We start from the raw sequence: 22,003 nt of genomic DNA on the forward strand, positions 1-22,003 counted from the left end.
TGGTGGCAGTGGACTGTGGGTATCGTAAGCGGTTTGGTGACATAAAAGGGGCAAGCCAGCAGCAGAGGGACACAGGTTTTTGCATGACTCAGTGCTGATTAAAACTGGCAGGCTGATCCCCTCATGATGTGCCCATAATTAGCTAACCACCCGCAGTATACCTTTAATCTGCAGCAGTGATTGAGTGTTTGCATCTGTGCCCACACATTGGCTACATGTGTTGATAGGTAACTATGCACCAAGCCTCTGTGAGTACATATATCTGCTCTCTGCTGACAAATGTAACCTCCAATTTGTGTGTGCACTGGAATTGGTTCATTTCTAAGTTATATGCACTGTCTTCTGGATTTTACATGACCAGAGAAAAACTACAAATACAGCCAGTCCAATTATAAGATCGAAATACAAAAAAGCATGGTGTAGTTGCTCACAGGTGTCAGTATAAGCAAGGAGTCTGCAGGGACAGCCACTAAGTCCAATAAGTGCATGTCACCCATGTAGAATACAGCCAGTGGCTGCCTGTCAACCTCCACCCCCACCCCTAGGCTTGGAGCTTCATTCTTCTCTGCCTGGCTGCTCATCCCTGTCCTTTTTGGCCCAAGTGAGGATGCCCACTGAGCCCTGTCTATCTGCTCCTTGTTTGACCCATTCCCAAGCGATGGTAATGTGACACAGAGCCTGCTTACCTGAGTGCCCCACTTTCTGTCTCTGTGGGCCACATGTTTTACCACCATGTGTAGTGTCTGGTCAGCCAAAAAGGCTGTGATATTTACAAAGCTCAGTCTGGCCATTTCAGGTCAAACCCTCATAAGTATGTTTCAACATTTTTGAACGTTCTCACACATGCGGATCGCATAATGAGATGTAAATGAAACAGCTTGAACTTACAGGCAGCCCCGGAGTTCCAGGCAGACCCACATCACCCTGTAAAGGAAGATAATAATCAGAGAAAACTCTCTTCATAACATCTTTATAATATATTTTTGACTGTTAAACACCTAACCTGCAGGCCATCCATCATGTCTGACAGGTAAAGGTCAAGTAAAATAAGACTGCAGTATTATTCCGACATATGCACAGAATGCTATAGAAGACCATTAAGTGGTATTTACATTATGTCATGAAATGAAGTATGTCTGATGGCTTTCACGCTGTCAGACCACTGGCAGGTGGGCTGGTGCTATTAAATGTGACAGGAGCTAAAATAAACACAGCTGCACTATATCATGTGAAAGCTTTGCAGCATTAACAATGGACAGGTATGATAACATTGTATGGTGACTGTGACATACAGGCAGTCACAAGGAGTCATATAAGGAAAAGCGTAGATCTCTTTTTGACACAAACAGAACCCACTGTAAGCAATGATCTCACATGTCTGTGTAGCCTTTTTTTCCCTGTTTTGTTTTGTTCTAAGATAAAACTCATGGCCATTCGTTGAGTACAATCCCAACTGCACTTCAATCAGTGGACTGTATAACTGGCAATATTCTTTTATCAGATGTGGATGAAAGGAGGGGGGAAAAAGGTGCTTGTAGTTCATATCCATTTTGTTGTCTAAATGAATGTCACAGTTAAAATATGCCTGCTATGGGATATTCAGGGGACTCATTACTTTATGCTTTCAAATCTGCCTCCCTCTGTCAGTTTCAATACAAACAAGCGCTCTCTCCACCACTACCCCCCCCCCATCCTTCCATCCGGAAAATAGGATAAAATACCCTGTGATTCTCTGTTGTCTTCACAGAAACACACAGACCTCATTATAACTTCAAGGCTGGCAGACAGTGCATTGCACCTACAATTATGCAGTGAGTTCTACCAAAAGACAACAACAATAACAATAACATGAAAAAAAAGCTGCAATAGGAAAGGAGGAAATAAAAAGAAAAGGAGATATAGCAACTAATTACAGGGTAAAAAAAAAAATCCCACGGTGAGATGAAAAGAAAACTTTAAAAAGACCAATATTTTCTGCAGTGGAACAAGAGTTAATCTAATTCTTCAGTCAGTGATGTCAGACTGTAAATGCAGCTGCAGATGAGAACAAGGTTTTTTTTGCATCAAACCACAATCTTATGAAAGCGGTCCAGCCTACTATACAGGACATATCTATGTAACCACTGCTATCCTAATATTTAAAACATAATGTCACAGGAGAACGCAATAATATGCAGGTTGTAGTGTCGTCAAACAGCTGTTGAGACACGGAAAGATGAAGAGAGTTGGTGGGTATATCTATTGCCATCACATATTCCTATGAATATATAAATACTCTGCAAATACGGTGAGTAGAACATGTTTATCCCTCAGCAGGGAGAGAGGCTACTCTATACCGCCATCAATAATGTTATGATAGCTAAAACAATATTCTTTAGCTGCCCATGTTTGGAGTAGCAATCACAGCAGCTCTTCAAACAGATGGGCCAACACATTACTGAGACTGACATTACAGCTCATGAAAGTCAAGCAGATTTTCTGAAGTATGTATAAATGAAAGAAAAACAAACACTTATGAGCTATGTTTCAAATCCAGGGGCTGCATCCTTCAGGCTATGAAGCCTATGAAGGTGTTGGCATTTGTGGACCACTGAGAGTTGTTGAAAGGAGATGGTCTGGCCTGTAGATGATTCTTTTAATTGTGCCACCAGCTGTCACAATTCACTGTTCCTGTCATCTAGCAAATGGAATCATCACCAGTCTGAAGGGAATCATGGTATAGTCTGGGTGAGGATCCACCTCTTGTATTCACTCCTGGACATGTTTGAAAGAGCCTTGGAAATGGCACAGCCTTGTTGCATCACTGTGAGGCAGACACAGTCTTGAAAGCAACCTTTGAAGGATGCAGCCCCTAAACTGGGACAAAGCTATAATGTCATTTTTTTTTGCCACCCATGTACAGTATGTGTGGTAGAGTCACTCACTTTGTTGCCTTTGGGACCAAGCGGACCAACAGGCCCCGGGTCACCTTTCAGACCCTGAGGACAAACAACATATAACACAATGAGGTTTCTTTTTTTTTCTTTTTTTCTTGCTGTATGAGTGATGGGTTAAAAGAAGGTTAAAAAATAACCCAACATGTGTTACTGTATGTCAGTACGTTGACACTCAGCTGACATGCAGGTGTGTGACTCCCATGCCTGTCATCACCGGCCAATGAGAAAAAAGGAGGTAATGTCAATCACGAAACGCTGCATGTTGCAAAATACTGCTGAGAGATTCTCAATCAGCTGCTGACATTGTGTCTTCTCCCCTTCAGAGTCTCTGTGCCTGATTTCCCCTGTTGTCACCTAGCAAGGACAGTGGCTGTCATTACTTCCACACCTTAAAGCAGTAAACCTGGAGGTGGGATTGAACTGTGCAAGCTCTGGGGCAAAGTCAAGCCTCTGGGTGGCGAAATGTTAAAGTAAAAGTACGGCTCCGATACAGAGTGATAGCTGATGAATGAGGCTTGACACATATTGACAGGCTAAATTTGCAGCAAGCCTTGTTAGGTGTGACATATTTGGGCCAGTAGCATTAACTCTTTGAAATAGGTTAGAGAGGGTGGGGGAGCAGGAAAGATGGGGAGCATGAGCGGTCTGCAAAATGACTCAGAAATACAATAATTTGTCATGGTTAAATTTAGAGTCAGGAAGGCTATTAATAGTGAATTATATATCTGCAGAGGATGATTACCTACCCTTATCACATTAAGTCTTGCTACCAGAGACGTGACTAATTCACTGCCTATTCCCTGCAAGCCTTGTCTTAAACACCACCATTCAGAAAACATAAGTGTAATACTGGTACCTGCACACTGGTGCCTGTTACACTACAGCTTCCCCACGAGCTGCACCGGTAGGTAAATGACATGATTGCATCAGATTGTAGCCGTATACAAGGTCCCTCAGCCCACACACACACACTGTCAATAATAGGGCTGCGGTCTCAAAGCACTGCATCCACTTTCTTTATTTAAATTAACAGACTAACGACTTTGCTGGAGTAATCTGACACAAGCGGGATTCAGAAGCAAATTTCCCTTGTAGGTAGCAGCATGGCTGTGGCACAAATTAAATCTCATCTGATGACACGGATCTAAACAACTTTAGAGTCTGCCGATTAGGGAAGAGTTTAAGCAATCAGTCAATTATACCACCAACAAAAAAAAACAAACAAAAGATGTCTTGCATCTTTAAGAATCATACAATATCAACCCAATTTAGTGCAATTTATTTTAACAAAGGACCTAATAGTTTGCTTGATAGCTTCGATCTGGTCCATCAATTGCTCACTACTAAGACATTAATACAACATTAGGGTTGGAAAGTGCTCCTTTTTTTAACCAAAAGCACAATATATTGAAGATATGGATAAATTATTCTACTAGTTGATCTTTGCTGCAGACTGACTGGGACTTCCCAAACTGCTTGCACCCACACTGCACACCTCTACCACAAAGTCTATGACAAAATGCCTATACAAGCCACACACATACAGCATACTACAGAATACTTGGCAAAGAGATGCAGTACATACATCATATGGTTTGGCTAGACTAATCACATTTAAGCTAGAATTGCAAATTTGTACAATTTCTCTTGCATTTATGCATTACATATGCAAAATAAACTTTCCTTCCCAGCGTCCTCTCCTGCAGGCAGGTGACATGACAGTGTGTTTACAAAAGAGCTGACAGGGACCTGCCATCATTCCAACTGAATAATAATACAACTGAAATAAACTTCTGTAAGGTGGTGAGTGATTCTACCACCAGCACAACATGTCCTTATCAGAAATTCAGGTCAGACAGAAGCTCGGTCAGCCAAAGAGACACTATATTGAATGACAGTCACTCGCCCTGTTTAACAGTCAAGTTAAGCTGTGCGACCACTGTAACTAATCTGCCAGTCACAAATAATATTTTCCGCTGGTAAATATTTTAATTATAGCAGTCAACAAAGCAGTTATACAGAAAGGATTCGGGATCTATCAAGTTTGCCAAATACTAAAAAATGTGTGTAATGAAAGATCATTTTTGATAAAAGCTTGGCACAACATTAAGTATCAGCGACAGGACCTGTACAGACGCTCGGCACTGTGGGACACCACAACATCTGGACCTGTCTGTTTCAATGTACATAAGAAGCACCACAGCAATTAAAAGTAAGCTGCCTCATTTTTTTTATTTTTTTTTGGTTTAAAAGTTTTTGGCAAAATTTGCATACAATATTTTATATAATAGTAAATATAAAAAAGTATATATATAAAACAAAACTAAATGAATGAATGCTCTTCTAACAAAGCAATCAATGGAATGTTGTTTAAATAATATTAACTGACCAACACAGATAATTCTATTGTTCTATATGTTCATGACTGTCAGAAAGGTCCCATCTCTGAAGAAGGAAACAACTAATGATTGATGATATTGTTAGCCTCTGCTGCAAGCTGTGGGCTTTGTTGCGGTTACAGGGGAAGGATGAAGGAGGCTGAGAATAGGCCGGTGCTGGCTGTGTAGCAGTTGTTCCTGCAGGACGGGGTCAGAACACTGTGGGGAGCTGTGTACACTTGCCTGCTAATTACACACACCACTGTGTCTCGTCATTCCTGTAGCGATGGGGCCACAAGACAATCTGGCAACTCCCCAGCACAAGACAACTAAAGCAAGCAAATAAACAGAGCCAGAGAAGTGGGGATGAATGAATGCAGTCTAATTATGTTTACTTATGCCTTTTAGCAACCAGATGCAGCTGCAGGTCAGTGCTGCTGTCTGACAAGAGGTAGAGTGATTGCAAGTTTTACTAACTGTGCTTCGTTTAATCACCAGAAATTAGGTCTGGCTTTTTGGGTAGAGGCAACATTACATTTGTGGAAGTATTCTGAAGACTTTGGTGAAGACATGTTGTTACACTGAATGGCAGGCCCTTACAGCTCTTTGGAACAGGATCTGTAAGTAACATAGATATCTTGAGTGCCGGCCTACAAATGCCAGGGAGGTTACAGCAGGAAATGCCTTTTGTGACTTTCCATTTGCTCAGCGATTCACCACCACATTCCCCGTGGTTTAAGACTTATCACACTGAGTACTGGAAAAGATGGCTTATTAGTAGTCTATTACACACAGTGATTAAATCCACTTTACCAAGGTAACCAAAACAATAGCTCATTGTTGGAGGATATCACTGTCAGAGATCCTCTCGTGCAGAGGATATCAGGTTCTATCGGTGCTGCTGGACCCTTTTCTTTTTTCCAATGACACTTCACTCTTCAGCTGAACATCCTGTATCCACCAATGTAACTTGAATTACCCACTAGATAACACGGCGTGCACTCCTTCTGTCCCATAGGAGGTGTATCTGGAAAACGATACTAGATCACATGCTCATACATAGAATTCTGGCTTCTCAGGTATCCACTCAAGCTTTAAATAACATACAGGCTTTAAAAAAGGAATATGAGCTAATTGCAGTAAAAGGACAGATCAGGGTAATAGTGTCCAGCAGTCACAGTAAAGAAGTTAGTTTTTACGCCACATAAATGTCTTTTATCTGTTCAAATCACATATAAATATTCATAGATATCACTGCATTGTAAACTACATCTGACCACATGTTGTCTAGTTAATGAAAATTATGTGTTTGGGACTTTCAAGTCTCTTATTAGTGATTACTGTAAGAGATTAACTGGTGCTTATCGCCATCTTATTTAGTCAATGAGGCTCAACTTCATCTGCTCCCCAACTGAAACAGCAGAGATACTGGTTTTAACCCATTAATCCTCCACTGCCTGATGCTCCCCGATGAGACAGGGTGAAAGGTTACATCCAATTCTTTTATTTCAGTGTCCTCTTGCCATTATATTAATTTAACTCAAATGTAAGGGTTAGGTCAAGAAATCAAATAAATCAGGTTAACAGCACAGCAGGTGAAAAGACTGATAATGAACCTCCACAGCATAGAATGATTTATACTGTAATATCTTTGGTAGTTGAATTTCTATAGATTTTTCCAGGAGGGTGCATCTGAGGGGAAATTGTTATAAGAATATATTTTGTATTTACCACAGGATCACATAACTGCATGTATGTAAACACGCCTCAGATCCATCCATCATGATGCATTTTAATGCAGAAGCACTGGACAGACACAGCCAGTGCCAGAGAAGCAATGCCGTTTCTGTTTTTCAACTTTTCTTTTTCTTTTCTTTGTTTTAAATGACTTAAGGAAGTGGAGCGCAGTATAATAAATCCCTAGAGGGTGTGCGTGGTGAGTGTGACCAAAGAAAGCCCAAATGCCTAGGGATGCACAAAGATCAAAAGCAAGTCACTCCCTTAGAAAAACATATTCACATCCAGAGCCACACTTTACTTGTGGCAGGATGTTAGTACTAATGGAACTGATTCTCTTCTTTTCATTGCTAACTAAGCATCTCTTGCCTAACTCAATCTTCAATTATTTTGCATGACTGCTTTCACAACTTGCATTGTAAATATTAAAAGGTTCTGTGGATACTTTTCACACTCGATATTCACTATCCTGGCTCCCAAAGGGAGGGATCACGATTCACCTTTAAAACTGAAAAAAAAATGGCAGCCAAGAAAGCGGCAGCTATTGTTTTTAGAATGACAAAAACATCATCATACAAATGTTAGTCTAGAAACAGCTACGCAAAGTATTTAACGCCCCACAGCATGTTTACTGGGTTTACTGGGTCACTGACCCCCCCCACTATACATTCTGCATCACAGAAGAAGCAGAGCAGAGCAGAGCAGGGTGACCTCTTAGCAGACCCTTGGTCCAGTTCTGCCAAGTAGCACCTCACTGTGCAGTTCAGACGGCCCAAATTCCAAAACCGACAATTTCCCAGCATCACAGAAAAGTGTGTAATAGCAACACACAACAGCATGGATCAGTTATATGTTAAAGACCGGCTAGGTTGCTGAAGCTATATGGACTAGTGTGCATGTTTTACACATTTTATATTAACTGCCACCAGCAAATATGGAAAACCTACTGTATATATACAACTACCTGGCTACCTTTGTATAGCTGCGGAAAATTAACATAACCACGATGTTAGATGGCCCCTCCCTCCCTAAAGCAGGTTCAATGCTGCATGTAAAGTTAGTAAATAACATCAACTTGTGACCTGTGAAAGTTTTGATGAGCTGTTTCTCTTGGAAAAGACTTGGAAGCTGTCTCAGTCTCTCCACAGCACACAGGGTTCCAGCTGTTTCCACTTCATACACTGCTGATGTCCAGTCAACTGGAGCCCGGGCTGAACCGAGCGAGTGAACAGAAAAGTGCTATTCACAGGCTCTGTCACTCTCTTCCTCTGATTGCTGCGGCACCACTAGCAATCAGTAAATATATGTTACATGATCCGAGGAATCATCTGCATTCACACTTTTTCTATAGAGTTAGTGTGATGTTTTGACTACAAATCACTCATTCTTTGATGTGTGTGGAGTCAATTTCCTGTTAGGTGGTCTCACTCTCCTTCAAACGTCTGTGTAAATAAACTTGATCATTCATATGCAAATGTGCACATGACGTCAACTGGCTTTTCAGGCTGTCAGTAGCTACTTGCCTTAGAACAAAAAGGACCCATGCTGGTTGTGGAGGGACAAACTAATGCTTGAATTTGTAACCTGCCAGTTCTTTCTTTCTTTTTTTTTTCTCCCTCTGAATTTTATTTGGTTTACTGCTCAGTTGCAATTACTTTTAGTAAGGGTATCCCTTTGCTTTCTGGCTAATGCATAAAATGATGGAGCTTGATAAGAAAGGAAATCAAGTAAGCAACGAGAACAGAATCCATCCTGTCAGAGCTGATCCTTCCTCCGGCTTATCCACTTACTTAATCAATTCTCTGCACAGAACGGCAGCAGAAGGCTAGCTCTTCTTTGTGTTTGTTATCCACAGAAGCAATAATTTTAATTTCATGTATCTATCAAATTTGAAATTAAAGAAACAGAAAAGCAATTCTACTGGATTTCCTCAGCACACTAATGTTACCTTGTTTTTTTATTTTCTTTCTCTCTGTTAGAGCAGAGCACAGGTCCACAGCCTGCAGGGTGGCTGATTTCTGTGGCAGCTGTTTGTCGACTCAAGGGGGAGATGTTGATGAAAAGACGTCTTTTTATTGAGCCACTTTAAACTGACCATCTGCACAGCTTCCTGTAGTATACAGACTGTGCCATTTTGGGCCAACCGATGCTTACATTTACTTACAAAAATGTGCCTATAGCTACCAAGCAAAAATGTTATTATTTCTAATGTATCTGCAATAAGACAATCACTCACTAGTACATTTTGTTTTGGTTTATATGACATACATTAGTGTAATCACTGCAGCCAGATTTAATAGCATGCAATAAAGTGTAACCTCAAATGACATAGAAGGGTCTTACAGTAATTTTAAAAATTAGTTTAGTCCATTAGTATGCCAAGCCTATGGTAGGGTACATGTCAATTAATTTCACTGCAGAAGGACATTGCAGAGGTAGAACACACTTAGATCTACTTCAGATATGACAGGCACCTGAAAACAGCCACATAGTAAACTCTGCTTTGCTCCTACCCCCAGGGCATCACGCAGAAAATGAAAAGCCTATAAGAATTGATTCCCTGACGAAACTAGATCTGGTTGATGTGCTATGTATGGAATATATGTCTGCTGGAGATAGTAGTACTTACCTTCTCGCCATCGATTCCCTTTTGCCCTTCTGATCCAAGTTCCCCCTGCAATGACAAGATTGAAAGTTAAAAGGCAAAGAAAAGACCCTTGAAAAGGGTCATCTTTCTCCCTCCATTTTCCACCTACTGAGTGAAAAAACCAAGATTCAAGAGGAATATAGTAGCTCAGACATTTTATCAGCTGTTAATGACAAATATTTTTTACTTAAAGAGCTACAGTGCTGTCAAGAAAACCATTTGATACACATGTAGCTACAATGTCCAGACGGATCACACAACCATACAGAGGGTCTTAGCATTGAAATGATACTTAACCAGGCAGAAACATCGGGGCACTAAGCAAACCCAATAAAACTGCAGTTTCACAAAAGACCACTTGAGACTGCCTCTAAAAGAGAACTGCAACTTTACTAGCCAAAGCATCCTATATGCATGGGTCCGAAATCAAACAGCATCTCCATCAATTCCATATTAACTGTATGTTGTGATGACAGGACAAATTATTTATTGCAATCATTTCTACATACAGCTGTGCTTATAAGAGTAAACTACTACACACTTTAATTTATTAAAACCACACATGCTTTAAGGACTGCAAACCAACCAGGACCTGATCAACCAAGCTCTCATCAAAGGATGAAATGCAACATCTTCCCGATTGAGGTCGGCTGCCGCAGATTCCCAGCAACATCACTGCGTTTTTTTCTCACAGAAACTCGGCCAAGAGTCAAAACAAATAAAGGAGGCCATAAGAGCAGCTGAAACCAGCTCGAGATGGCTGTGGCTGACGAGAGCCCACAGTTGGAACCCTTCTGCAGGCGGTTCCAAGCTGGTCTTGCATGCCCCACTTAGGTGAGGTGTACAGGCTAAAGGGGCGAAACACCAGTGACCCTGAGATACCTGCTGATGATGCAGAAGGGTTAGCATCACTGCGCAGACCACAGCCGTCAATGTTAATCTCAGCGGTACTTCCTGCTGTTGCGGTTTATTTCACCTCACACTTTATATACTGTGTGTGTCTATGTCTATGTAGGCAGCATATAAGCTGTTTAAGGCTTTGCACAATTATCTGATTCTTCCTCTGCTTTCCACGCACTCTGCCAGAAAATGTGTGAGACGTCTTAGAACATGTTGGCACTGTTATTAGAGTGTAACCTATACAGTTTAATGACCCCAGCTGGCCAGAAAAGCTCAAGATAACTGCCATATTACAGTGTCCAAGGGCAACTATTGTCATCATTACACATATAATATCAACAGCTGTGGGGAATTGTTGCTCTCCCAGTAAGGGGCTGAAAAAATGTGTGTGTTATACAATATGTCAACACATGTACAAAAGTGGTACCGACACACACCCACAGGAAACAGGTATCACACAATGTTTCAGAGACAGAAAATAACAGTTATTGACAAGAAGTTGAGCACAGCTCTAAAATACTACTAAGACACAATGCTGTGGTTTAGCATCAATATCAATGCTATTGCTGCTGCTTTGCACGTGGACTTTCTTGTGCACTCTTGTGTAACAAAACAGCTTTAGCTGGCTCCTGAACCTCATCTCAGAGAGCACAAGTGGAAAGAGCTCTGCCATTAGGCATTAGTCCATATTCCACATATCAGGGTTCGTGAGCAAATAAGTCACCCCACAGTGAGCTTAACGTCCTCAATGGATATAGGTCCAGGATTAAGTCATCTTCCACATACAGGAATAATCCTATTTACTGCCTGAGCATAAACAGCTTCTACAACAATCTCTGCAACAATCGATCGCGTGGATGGAATAAAATATCTACTGGATACACTAACATTTTTCTTGGAATGTATTTCCTTTATGTTTCTATGTTCCTTACAATCCCACTCCCTCTATTTTACAGTACTAGTGCAGGACATTTTAACTCTTTGAGCCACGTGCATTTGTCAATGTGACTTTTTGTCACTAAAGACAACCTGTACGTGTCTTTTGTCCAGCTTTAAAAAACATGGAGGTGAATTTTATTCCATTATTAATTTATAAAATTTGAAATAACCTAAAATCAGTACTGTATTTTTCCAAACAGGAGCTCCACACGGTCACAGAACTCTGCCCTTGAACTGCAGAAACTGTGGCCATTAGCCAGATACTGAATTACTGTCACGTGAGCGACGACTGCAAATAAGTCCATCATAGCTTCCAAGATGTGATGAGGAGTGCAGATTTTTTTTTTTTGACAGAAACTTAATTGTGTAAAATCACAATATTAAGCTTTAAGTAAACTATAAAAAATTACCAAACAAAACTAACATTCAAAGCACTGCTGATGAATTTTCTCCCTGTTTGAATGTCTGGACTCAAATGCCATGTCTGTCACTCCTGACCCTGCTGGCTCTGTGAGGGTGTAGACAGTTACATGTTTCCTCAAATAGAGAGCTTCATCAAGAGGGCATTACTGAGGTCCCCACTCAGATCCCAATCCTCTCTACACAGACAGCCCAAACATCTAGTAGAAGTTGCTACAGAGCAGTGACAAGGACATGATCCCTTACTGGCTTCCCACCCAGGAAGACTGCCAACTATGTCCGTCGTGGCCGACGGCCGAGCCAGAAGCGCTGCCGTCCACACAGAAGCGACCAGGCTGCCACTTGTTGTTTTAATGTGATTCTGAGATTGCTTTGTTTTTGTGTTGCTGTGACAGGGTCAGCTAACAGCGCTGCCAGCGATTCAATCTAATACTGTTATAAAATCATCTCAGGGAGGGGCAACGGCAGCTTCTATAAATCACTTATCTGTAAAACAAACTCCATTACAAAAAAAATATATAAATATATATGTAAAGTGTCCTACTGAGCCTGTTGTAGCCATTGGTGTAATCACAGCTTTAACGCCAAATGTGTACATTATGTTTCTGGTTTGAGTGACTTACCTTTTGTCCAAGGTTTCCCTGAGGTCCGACCTCCCCTGTGTCCCCCTGTGATGAAAAAACCACACACACACACAGAATCGTTAGTGAAAGGTCTCTCGTTCACACATTAGTGAATAGCGTTATGAAGGCTTGTCATTTCAACAGCGACCCTGCTCTTACAGCTGTTCAACAAGTTCTTGCTGACACAGAGGCTCAGTCGCTGCAGGTCAGGATACAGTTTCTCAACAACTGGAATGCACAAACCAAACCTTTCTATGGTTCACGGTACTATTTCCGTAATTGCATTATCTCAGGGAAAGAAAAGAGGGACAGAGGGAAAATAACAGAAAAGGAAACTGTCCACACTATTCTCAAGAGAGAGGTAGTAGAGTTTTATTCAACAGACTGACCAGAACTTGCTTCAAGCTAAGAATCCAATTAAACACGATGTCTATTCGCGGTCACATCTTCATTAAGACACTCTGTTTATTAGAACTGAACAGGTTTGTTCTGCCATCTCTGCTCTAAACATCATTCCTCCCTTCGCTCTGAATTCTATATATACATTTGCTGCATAAGAATACAGTAGGTACTTGCATGTGATGTGAACAATTAGATATAGGAGACGACAGAAACTTATAATCCTAATGTCATTCTCTGAGAACTGATAAACCTCCGATGCATATGGGAATTGTAAGTGTATTTCACAGTGCTGTTATTCATTTGCTCTTCATTCATTCATTTATTATTTTTTTTTCTATTCAGGCACTGACACAAAACCCTTTTAAGAAAAGCTAATAATATTTTAACACTGATGAGTATAATGGGAACAATGGAAGGTTTTGACAGCTAATCAAAATTCAGTGTCCCCAAAAGAATAAAAAAAATGTCTTGAATAAAATTCCTATAATAATTCACTTTGGAGGTACAATTGGCATAAATTGAATAAGAAGCCGCTAATTGAAAACAAGTCATAAGGGCAGGAGAGTTGTAAATGGTGCAAAACAAATGAAGGCTATTGTTAAAGGGAAAGAAGTTTCAATTTTGCCATTATGTCTCTGTGTTTTTTTTTAATTTTTAATTTTATTTATTTATTAGGTTTTTTTCCCGTGTACATGCAGGAGCCGTAAATCTAGTAATACCAGGGTTTATGTGCAAGGCCATAGAAAATGGATTTCCTTTCAAGTAAGCTGCATTCTTATAACCCACTACTTATCTGTTTAATTTCCTGAGGGATTCTGGATTAATCATAGCAGTTTAATCCCTTTGCACTGCATTAGAATCCTCCATCAAACTCTCACTGTAATGCAGGGATAGTACTTTCTGTTGGAGTAACACAGCCAAAGTAATCCCTACACACTTTTTTTTCAAGAAGCCCTCTGTGTAGGTCACGATGATTGGCCTGCAGTTCTCATTATGGGTGTTTTAAATGCTCTAATTGCCCAGATGTCTTTGATTAATCTCTACAAAGTCAAGCTAAATTGTTAGTATACTCCTATTTTTTTTTAAATCTTAGACAGAATGAGATTTCCCTGTAATTGAAAGTCCCAGGAGCTTTACAGTATTTGCTTTGACTCTGTTACCTCCTTTTTACGTATTGTAATAGACACAGGAACATCCTCGGATATTTAGGTATCAATATGAGCTAAATGATCTAACAAGTGAGAAGCTACACATGACTGTGTAATAGTGCTACTTGCACAGATGGCTTAAAATAAACTACTTCTGCGGCTTTTCTCTCAGTGGTAGCAGCACATGAACATCTGCAAATCCCACAAGACATGAGAAACAAATTCCCTCTGTGATCAGTAACATTTTGTTGTTTTCAAGTGCTCAGAATGATGACTGCTCCAGTCTGCTGTCTTCTATTTTGGCTATTGTCAGTGAAATACAGCGTATACTGTTTTGGCGTGACACTCACTTTTTATTAAATCAGATCAAGATTTACTCTGTTAAAGCACAACGATTTATTTGTAGTTATTTGTTGCAAAATAAAGCATGTCACCGCTCATGGAGTCATTAAAGGCATCACAAAGCACCGCTGCCTGCAGCCGAAGCTGCCCGATTTCAATTGTCAGGTAAAATGCTCAAGATTTATTATGTTCACTGTCAATTACATGTGGTCTTTGTATTATGCACTTCCAACAGCACGCCATTACACTTCACGTGTATAAAAGGATGAAGGAAATGAACAAGGGGATTAAGAGATTGACGTGAAGAAAATGAACCTCACATGACACAAGGTGGGCGGAACACATGATGTAGAGTAGGTCTGAAAATTACTCCATTATTCTCTCCACTCTCTTACCCTTTGCAAAATGTCTTCATACAAATATCACAGAGTAGATTGATTTTCAATGTCTCCCGTACAACATAGGTAAATAAGAAGGTGTGGAAAAAATACCATTAAACCAGGACTTCATCCAGAAGATCCTGACCACCGTTCTGGTGCTATGATTAATACCATCAGTTTACATTAAGTGTTTTGTTAAGTGTAGGCAAGCTACATTGTTAAGTTGAGGAAGAGATTGGGGTTTATGTTAAAACCCTGGAGATGAACCACAATCCAGACTAGGAGATTAGGTCATACAATATAAACATAACATAATGATGTTCCATATATGGGGGTTCATTATTGAGGCACACAGACTAACTGTTTCTACTCTCATTAGGACAAACTGGCTCTGCTTCAGGATCTGTAATGCAACAACCTTATTTAAAGGTATTTTTATAGACAGCATATGGCATCTGTACTGTAACCGAAGTCTGCTTGTGTTAGGCTGGACCATGAGATACATCACTCTATGCTGTAGTTTAATTAGGTTTCAGTTTTCAGTTGACATTTATCAGACTTCTAGTAATCTAATCACACATTTCTCTGACCATACTATTAAAAACAAAGTAGTGCAGTTGGTCTAAACAGGAAACAACTACAAAAAGTGTGTGTTTATTTCTTTTATCCACAGCAGTATGTCACCATTAGACTTGAACTATAGTGCCTTGTAGTTTTGAATGTGCGCTCCCTGACCATGTTTTCCCTTAACTTCATTGATTTAGTGTTCAAACCTGTAATAGGATTTGTTATGAATTTTGTTGTTCAGTAGGTAAACAAATGGTGCCAGGTATTGATTTGTTGAGGACCTGAAATTAGATTTCAGGTGTTAACAGTCTGAGCCACTGAGTCACATCACAGGACGTGGTCTGCAGAAGAAATGATAATAATAAAAATAATAATAGTGATAATAAAGGAATTGCCTGTGATCTGGAAAATCATTGTTAAATCATTTGCACACAGGGTCCCTTTAAATGTGACATATGCCACAGTACCTGCTACCTGCTACCTTCTGGTTCATGCACACTTAACCTACTGAATATAGCCATTCTAATTAGCAGCAAGCAATTAATCACCGGCACTATAACCACACTCCAAGTGCACATACACAGACGGATTACAGCTTGAGAGCTGACCTCTGCTAGGTCAATTAAGAATCATTAGAGGCAAATTATAACACATCTACAAATCTGATTAGTGCAATCTGTTGTTAAACCACCAGATTTAATACAATATTCGCAATCAACCTAGGATGTGTGGTTGTTTGAAAAAGCATATAGCTGCCAAATAACATCATAAAATTCTACTAATAAAGAAACAGGAGACAAAAAATATACAGAAATATTTTAGAATAACCGTGCAGTGTTACAAATATAATGTCCCTGTAACAATAAGGGCCGCTGTACACTAGAAAGCTGAAAAATATCCCAATTATAAATTCCACTATCGGTATGAATGATTAACGACTCATTGGTTGCCTTTGTGCTTTTCAGGAATGGCTGGTTTTCCAGGAACAAAAGTCTAAAAGTTGTGCTACCTATCTTAATCCCACAGCTACATAATGGTAATTAGGATACTGACCCCAAAACCCATCTGGTCTTATCAGGCATACGGTACCACCACCTGTTCATCCCTGCAAATTCCATTCATAGTTGAACATATTCTCCTTTTACCCTTCCTGTTTTATCCTTGGACAGACAGCTGAAAGGAGGATTTCATTTTCCAAACTGTGATTTATCTGAGGGGTGGGGGGGATGCAACTTTCACTGGGTATTTGATTCCCTCATGCCTTTTTTTCATTTTGCAGCCACAGTTTTGTGGGATTACACATTTACAATTCTACTCATCTATTGAGCTGTCATGGCGAAATGAATCTCTCATTATTTAAACACTGATTTTCAATTTATTGGACAAATGTATGATTTCCCAATTCATACTTCTTGGTGATTTGGGAGAAAAAAAATGCCTGAGGGAAACTGTGCAGCAGCTTCTCTGAAGGACCTTGACTTAAGAAGAATATAACATATCACCAGGCGTAGGCATTTGTTTGCAGAGGGCTTCCTCTACCTCTAACAATGAAATTTGTCCTACAGGGACTGGCTGTCTTTCTTGACATTTAGACCTTGCAGCTGTCCAGGAAAACCAGCAGCAGTTGGCCACAAAGGGTAAAACAAGAACCAACAAGGAAATCAGCTGTGGATGCTGCCAACATATTGAGGTTTACTGTGAAAATATTTCACCTCTAACATTTACTGCATATGTTTTTTTTTTAAATAAATGCCCAGAACAAATGTGTGCATATTTCAACATCATAAAAAAGCTGTTCATACCTTCTCTCCTTTATCTCCTTTCTGATCTGGCAGTCCAACTACAGCTGGAAGACCAGCGTCTGCCTGTGCACACACAAAATTGAAAAAAATACATATATTGATTTAATCACAGTTAGTTCTATGTAACAAAAAGCAGAATGCACAACTACAAGCAACAGCACTAATTACACAGGATATTACTGTAAGCAGAGCTCTAGCTGTATAGGTGTTGTTCCTTTTTGTTCAAAAGTTTATCTCAGACCTGTAAATCAATAGGATGCGTATTAGTTATAACTGAATATCACAGTACATTATATAACTTACAGTAGCCAGTGAGCCAAAAGTTACCTGGAAATGTAAAAACTTTATTATTTAGGCATATTCTAATTTCTCGAAAATCTCGTTTTAATCAGCATTGTCTGTGCAGCTCCAGTCTCAGAATGCTGGTTTGTGTCTTTTTGTGTGAATTTTACAATCATAAAGTGGTACAGTAACTGTGAAATTGGACATTACCTTGGAGCTGTACCATCTGCTCCTTTTTGAGCTCGAAGCTGTTGGATCTCAATTTGCATTTTAGTGTGACATTAATATCTGCGGTAAAAGGAATATTTTTGCATTTTATACAAATCTATTGCATGGCACATATTCACTGTGTTTGGGAGAATTACTTTTTCTTTTTCTTTTTTTTTAGAGGTTTGGCTATGTAATCTTTGGCTGCCTTTCAAAGGAAAACACTTTGTGTTATATATGTCTTTTAACTGGCCGTTTAGAGCCCATAAAGGATTGAGTCGTGTGGTGTCGAATCCGTGCTGGTTCAGTTACAATAGCCATTACACTTACTCAATTAGAGGCTCTTGTTGGATGGGATTGATTGTACCTTTTCAGCTGGACAGTGACATCTGTCAATTGACCGTGATGGCGGCTGAGAAAGCATCTGGGGGATCTGGGCTGTAACTAGGGGAGGGGAAGTCCCATTAAATGTCTTCTTGCCTCCACACTGGATCAATACAGAAATTTCACCATTTAGAGACACTTTCTTTGGTATGTTTTTCTTCAGGGGGGAAAAAATAACACTTCTATGAAGCACAGTTCATCCAAGAACAACCACACTTTATATCTATGTGTGCTGAGAAGTAAGTCTTACAAGTCCTTTTCAAGGTTGTCACAGTTCCCAGTGAGTAACTTAACACTGTCATGACAGTATGCTTATGCAGACATGTAATGGCTAGGGGTCAAAGGTCATCTTTCCATTTGGAATAACCGTAACATTAGCTGTTATTGATTTTATTGTGATGAAAGTCCTGGGCTTCTATCTGGGGACGCATGTCCTTGCGGATGAGACAAAAACCTTGTTACACTTTCATTGTCTGATCACACTGCATAGGTTAATGCGAGTCAGGACAGTGTGTCACTGCAGAAAACCATGACATTTATCAAATGCACAATGACCTTCTGATTTGGGACTACAATAAAGAAATAGAATACATTGTAAACCTGTTTTTTAAAGTTGTTTAAAAAAGGTATTTTATATTTAGAATAAAAATACAGGTGTTGGTTCTGTATGGAGACGTTAAAGCATTTTACCTTTGGCTCCAAAAGCTCACAGCAATTTTCCATTTCTGCCATGTAAGGGTCACAGTAGATGAGAATTTGTCTCAGCTCAATCTGTGGAAAAGAGCTAATATTAATGGATCATCATAGCAACATACAAAAGTCTCATCATCACATAATGCTGCATATTTAATAGATAATCTGTCTAAAAATATGTTTCTAAAAAGTTTTGTTTTCTGCAAGAGAACAGAACTTTAAAGCCACTGACTGAAGTTAGCAATCACCCAGAGTCAAATGTCAGCTGTAAATCCTACTTAAACCATTTTCTACTTAGAATCATTGGGTGAACAAATAGTAAAGCTTTGGCATCTGACACAACAGAGGATTTAAACAGATTAAGAAACTATGGCCCTCAAGCATGTTTAGAATGACTTTTAACAGCACTGGCATTGCAGTGGTAAACCACTGCTTAAGACTGAAATCTAGTAAATCTTTCAATCACTTTGCTAAAACAAAGACAGAGTTAGGATGAGACGTACATCTACAGGTCGTCCATCCTCCACTCGTGTTGTGATGAGTGTGCGCCCACTGGGGTCAATGCTGCCCCTCTCATCTGTCAGTCTCCTTTCTATTAGCTTGCAGTCCATGTAAATGGAGACTATGTTGCTCTGTACAGAAATGCTCAGCTTATGCCACTGGCGATCAAAGAGGGCATGGAGGTCACGGCTCTTAAACATGTAGCGGAGTGAGTTCTTCTGCAGGCCCTGGTAGGAAAACTCCACCACCTTCTTACCACCATCAACCACAACAGACACCTGAGGGCGAAATAAAAGAACAACAACAGGACCCTCAGTGCAATAAAACATCCATCACAACATGTTGTTGTTCGATACTGCAACTGATTTACAAGGGGTGATCGATACGTTTGTGACTTACAGTAGAAGAGGAGGAGGAGCTCTGGTTATATGCAGATGCAGTTCAACAAAGGTTTCACTTAATAACTTTTGTGGAATTTCTGTTTAGAGTAATCAAAAATTGCAAATCAGACCCCATATGAATGGGAATTTTGTGCAGTCATCCTCTACCTTTGTCTTATCACAGAAAGAGGTCCATGAGGCTTACAGCATGGAGAGGTGGGCTGTTGAACTCAAATATGGCCCCATCCTAAAAGGGGTGTCACTGTCACCTCATGATCTTGACAGGTCTGTCCTCCAGAGGCGGTAAAGGGTGTGAATGTAGAAGGGGACATCGGCCACAAACATATTAATCACCCCTTAGAAAACATTGGGCTCACCTGACTGCTTCCTGTTTGGTCAAATATCTGCCAAAGATACCAGCGGTCTTTTTTCGTTGTTCTTCTTACTCGGAGGATGGAGACAAGAGAGTACTCACCCGAAAGCCCATTTGGAAATATTAATCTAAAAACAATAAGAATAAATCAGATCCTTGTAGAATATCCAGTTTAACTCTATCATTAAAATTTTAAAAATCCTTGAACGTAAACTAGTTAGTAAGCCTTCACTGGCAGAACAATACAGCAGCCAATCAACCTCAGTGATCAATAAAACATCTCAGCATTCTCCTGCTGGAGAGACATTCACATAAATAAACCTGATTCCATTTAGCTTGATGAATTTTATACAGACTTCCTCTGTCATTCACATAATGAAAGCATATAGTCAAGACATTGATTATTCTGAGATGCAGAAGCCCATCTTTCACCCCACTGACACACCATACACCACAGTTAGTTATAGACAGCTTATGTCCAGCTGCTTTCTAAAGTCAAATAACACAACTAAAAAAAATGTTCTCCAGCACAAGCAGTGCTGAGAAAATGGAGAATGCATAGGACAAAACAATATCATATTTCAAATCACCCCCACTCTCAAATGAATTAACTCATCCCCAACCCACACGCTCCCTTTTACACATAATGTAAAAGAATCCTTCAAAACAGTGTAACCCAGCCCCAACTCCAGACTGAAATTAAGAGCAAAAAGTGAAAGAGCATAAACATAATAAATCAAGATCAGCAAAAAATAATAATAATGCAATGATAAGGTCATTCAGAAGGCAGAGCACAGCCTGGGGGAGGAAGAGGAGGAGAGAGAGAGTTCCCTCAGACAGGTTGGAAATTAGTTTTCACTCCAATATATCATCTCCTATTCTCTCAGAGCTTCATACCCTCTCCTATTGTGTCCCCTGAATTCTTTGAGATTTGGGTGTAAACGGTACATGACTAAAATGATAAATACACCAAGTTAAAGCTCCTGAAAAATCAAATGCTTCTGTGAGAGGCTGAGGACCGGGAAGGTCATTTGTTGCCCAAGGGCTAAAGGACTATTTCAGCTGCAATTCAATACCAAAAGTGGCATGCCAATTTATGGAAGTGAGAATTTTAAAATAAATTCAGCACAGAATATTTTAAGGCTACCTGTTTGTACTAAATGTACACACATTATTGTTATTAAAAAAAGAGAACTGTGACATTTTACATTTGAGAAGCATAATTATTTCTATTGAATATACTGTACTGAGGATTTTTTTTTTTTTAAAGGCTCTGGAGTTCACACGCTTCAGTGACTTCATCTACTCCTCTTTCAAAACATGGTCTGTCTACGGTGAAGCTGAGGGCCCAGAGGGTTAAAGTTCTTGACCTCATGTTGACTGCCCTCTGTGGCTAAGTGGCTAAACCTGGACCTAGGTGTCAATTAGTTTGAAGTGTTCGTCAGAAAAATGCTACTCACTCTGCAAGTTTTAGTATGTGATAATGGCTGTATGAAAGGGATCTGCATTCATTTCTCTTGCTCCCATGACACAATGCCAAAACGACATTTACAATATACTGTGAGTGAGTGTGCCAACCTTAACTCTAACTAGTCCCAGAATTTGCATCCAAAGAAATGCAAATTCCTGAAGGATTACAGTCAGTGTTAAAGTGCTCTTTCCAACGCCAGTCACGTTGGGATTGTATAGTAGGCGGATTCCTAATAATAATAATAATAGTAATAATAAAAAAAGTTCTTTTAGCCAAATCACTGGTGGATGTCTGCCTAGCAAAGTACCTACAAGGTGGAAAGGCACAAAAGAGCACAGAGTAACACCCTGGCACGCAGGACTTATAATCAGAGCTAATACCATTTTTATAAGGATGTGCTTTCTGGAAACTATCACCATTCTTGGAACAAGCCTTTGACTGTGCATATTGCTTGGCTGCAACCACCCCTTGTATAATCAGAGACAACCATT

At 39.9% G+C, this 22,003-nt stretch overlaps 1 protein-coding gene across 3 annotated transcripts in view; it reads right to left on the minus strand.

The window, feature by feature from the left end:
- Positions 1-22,003, minus strand: part of LOC114447156 (collagen alpha-1(XIX) chain) — an 86,631-nt gene that overhangs the window by 58,985 nt on the left and 5,643 nt on the right. For 2 of the 3 annotated variants that reach the window (XM_028423267.1, XM_028423269.1), the window contains exons 5-13: positions 20,046-20,169; positions 19,291-19,566; positions 18,785-18,865; positions 18,078-18,197; positions 17,222-17,284; positions 12,581-12,625; positions 9,681-9,725; positions 2,925-2,978; positions 889-924 (exon numbers count right to left, since the gene is read on the minus strand). In XM_028423267.1, the coding sequence (XP_028279068.1) occupies positions 889-924; positions 2,925-2,978; positions 9,681-9,725; positions 12,581-12,625; positions 17,222-17,284; positions 18,078-18,197; positions 18,785-18,865; positions 19,291-19,566; positions 20,046-20,169 (844 nt within the window). The remainder of the gene's footprint in view (positions 1-888; positions 925-2,924; positions 2,979-9,680; positions 9,726-12,580; positions 12,626-17,221; positions 17,285-18,077; positions 18,198-18,784; positions 18,866-19,290; positions 19,567-20,045; positions 20,170-22,003) is intronic. The other variant, XM_028423268.1, reaches the window with a different exon arrangement.

This window comes from Parambassis ranga, chromosome 15 (genome assembly GCF_900634625.1).
Source record: "Parambassis ranga chromosome 15, fParRan2.1, whole genome shotgun sequence".
Lineage (NCBI taxonomy): Eukaryota > Metazoa > Chordata > Actinopteri > Ambassidae > Parambassis > Parambassis ranga.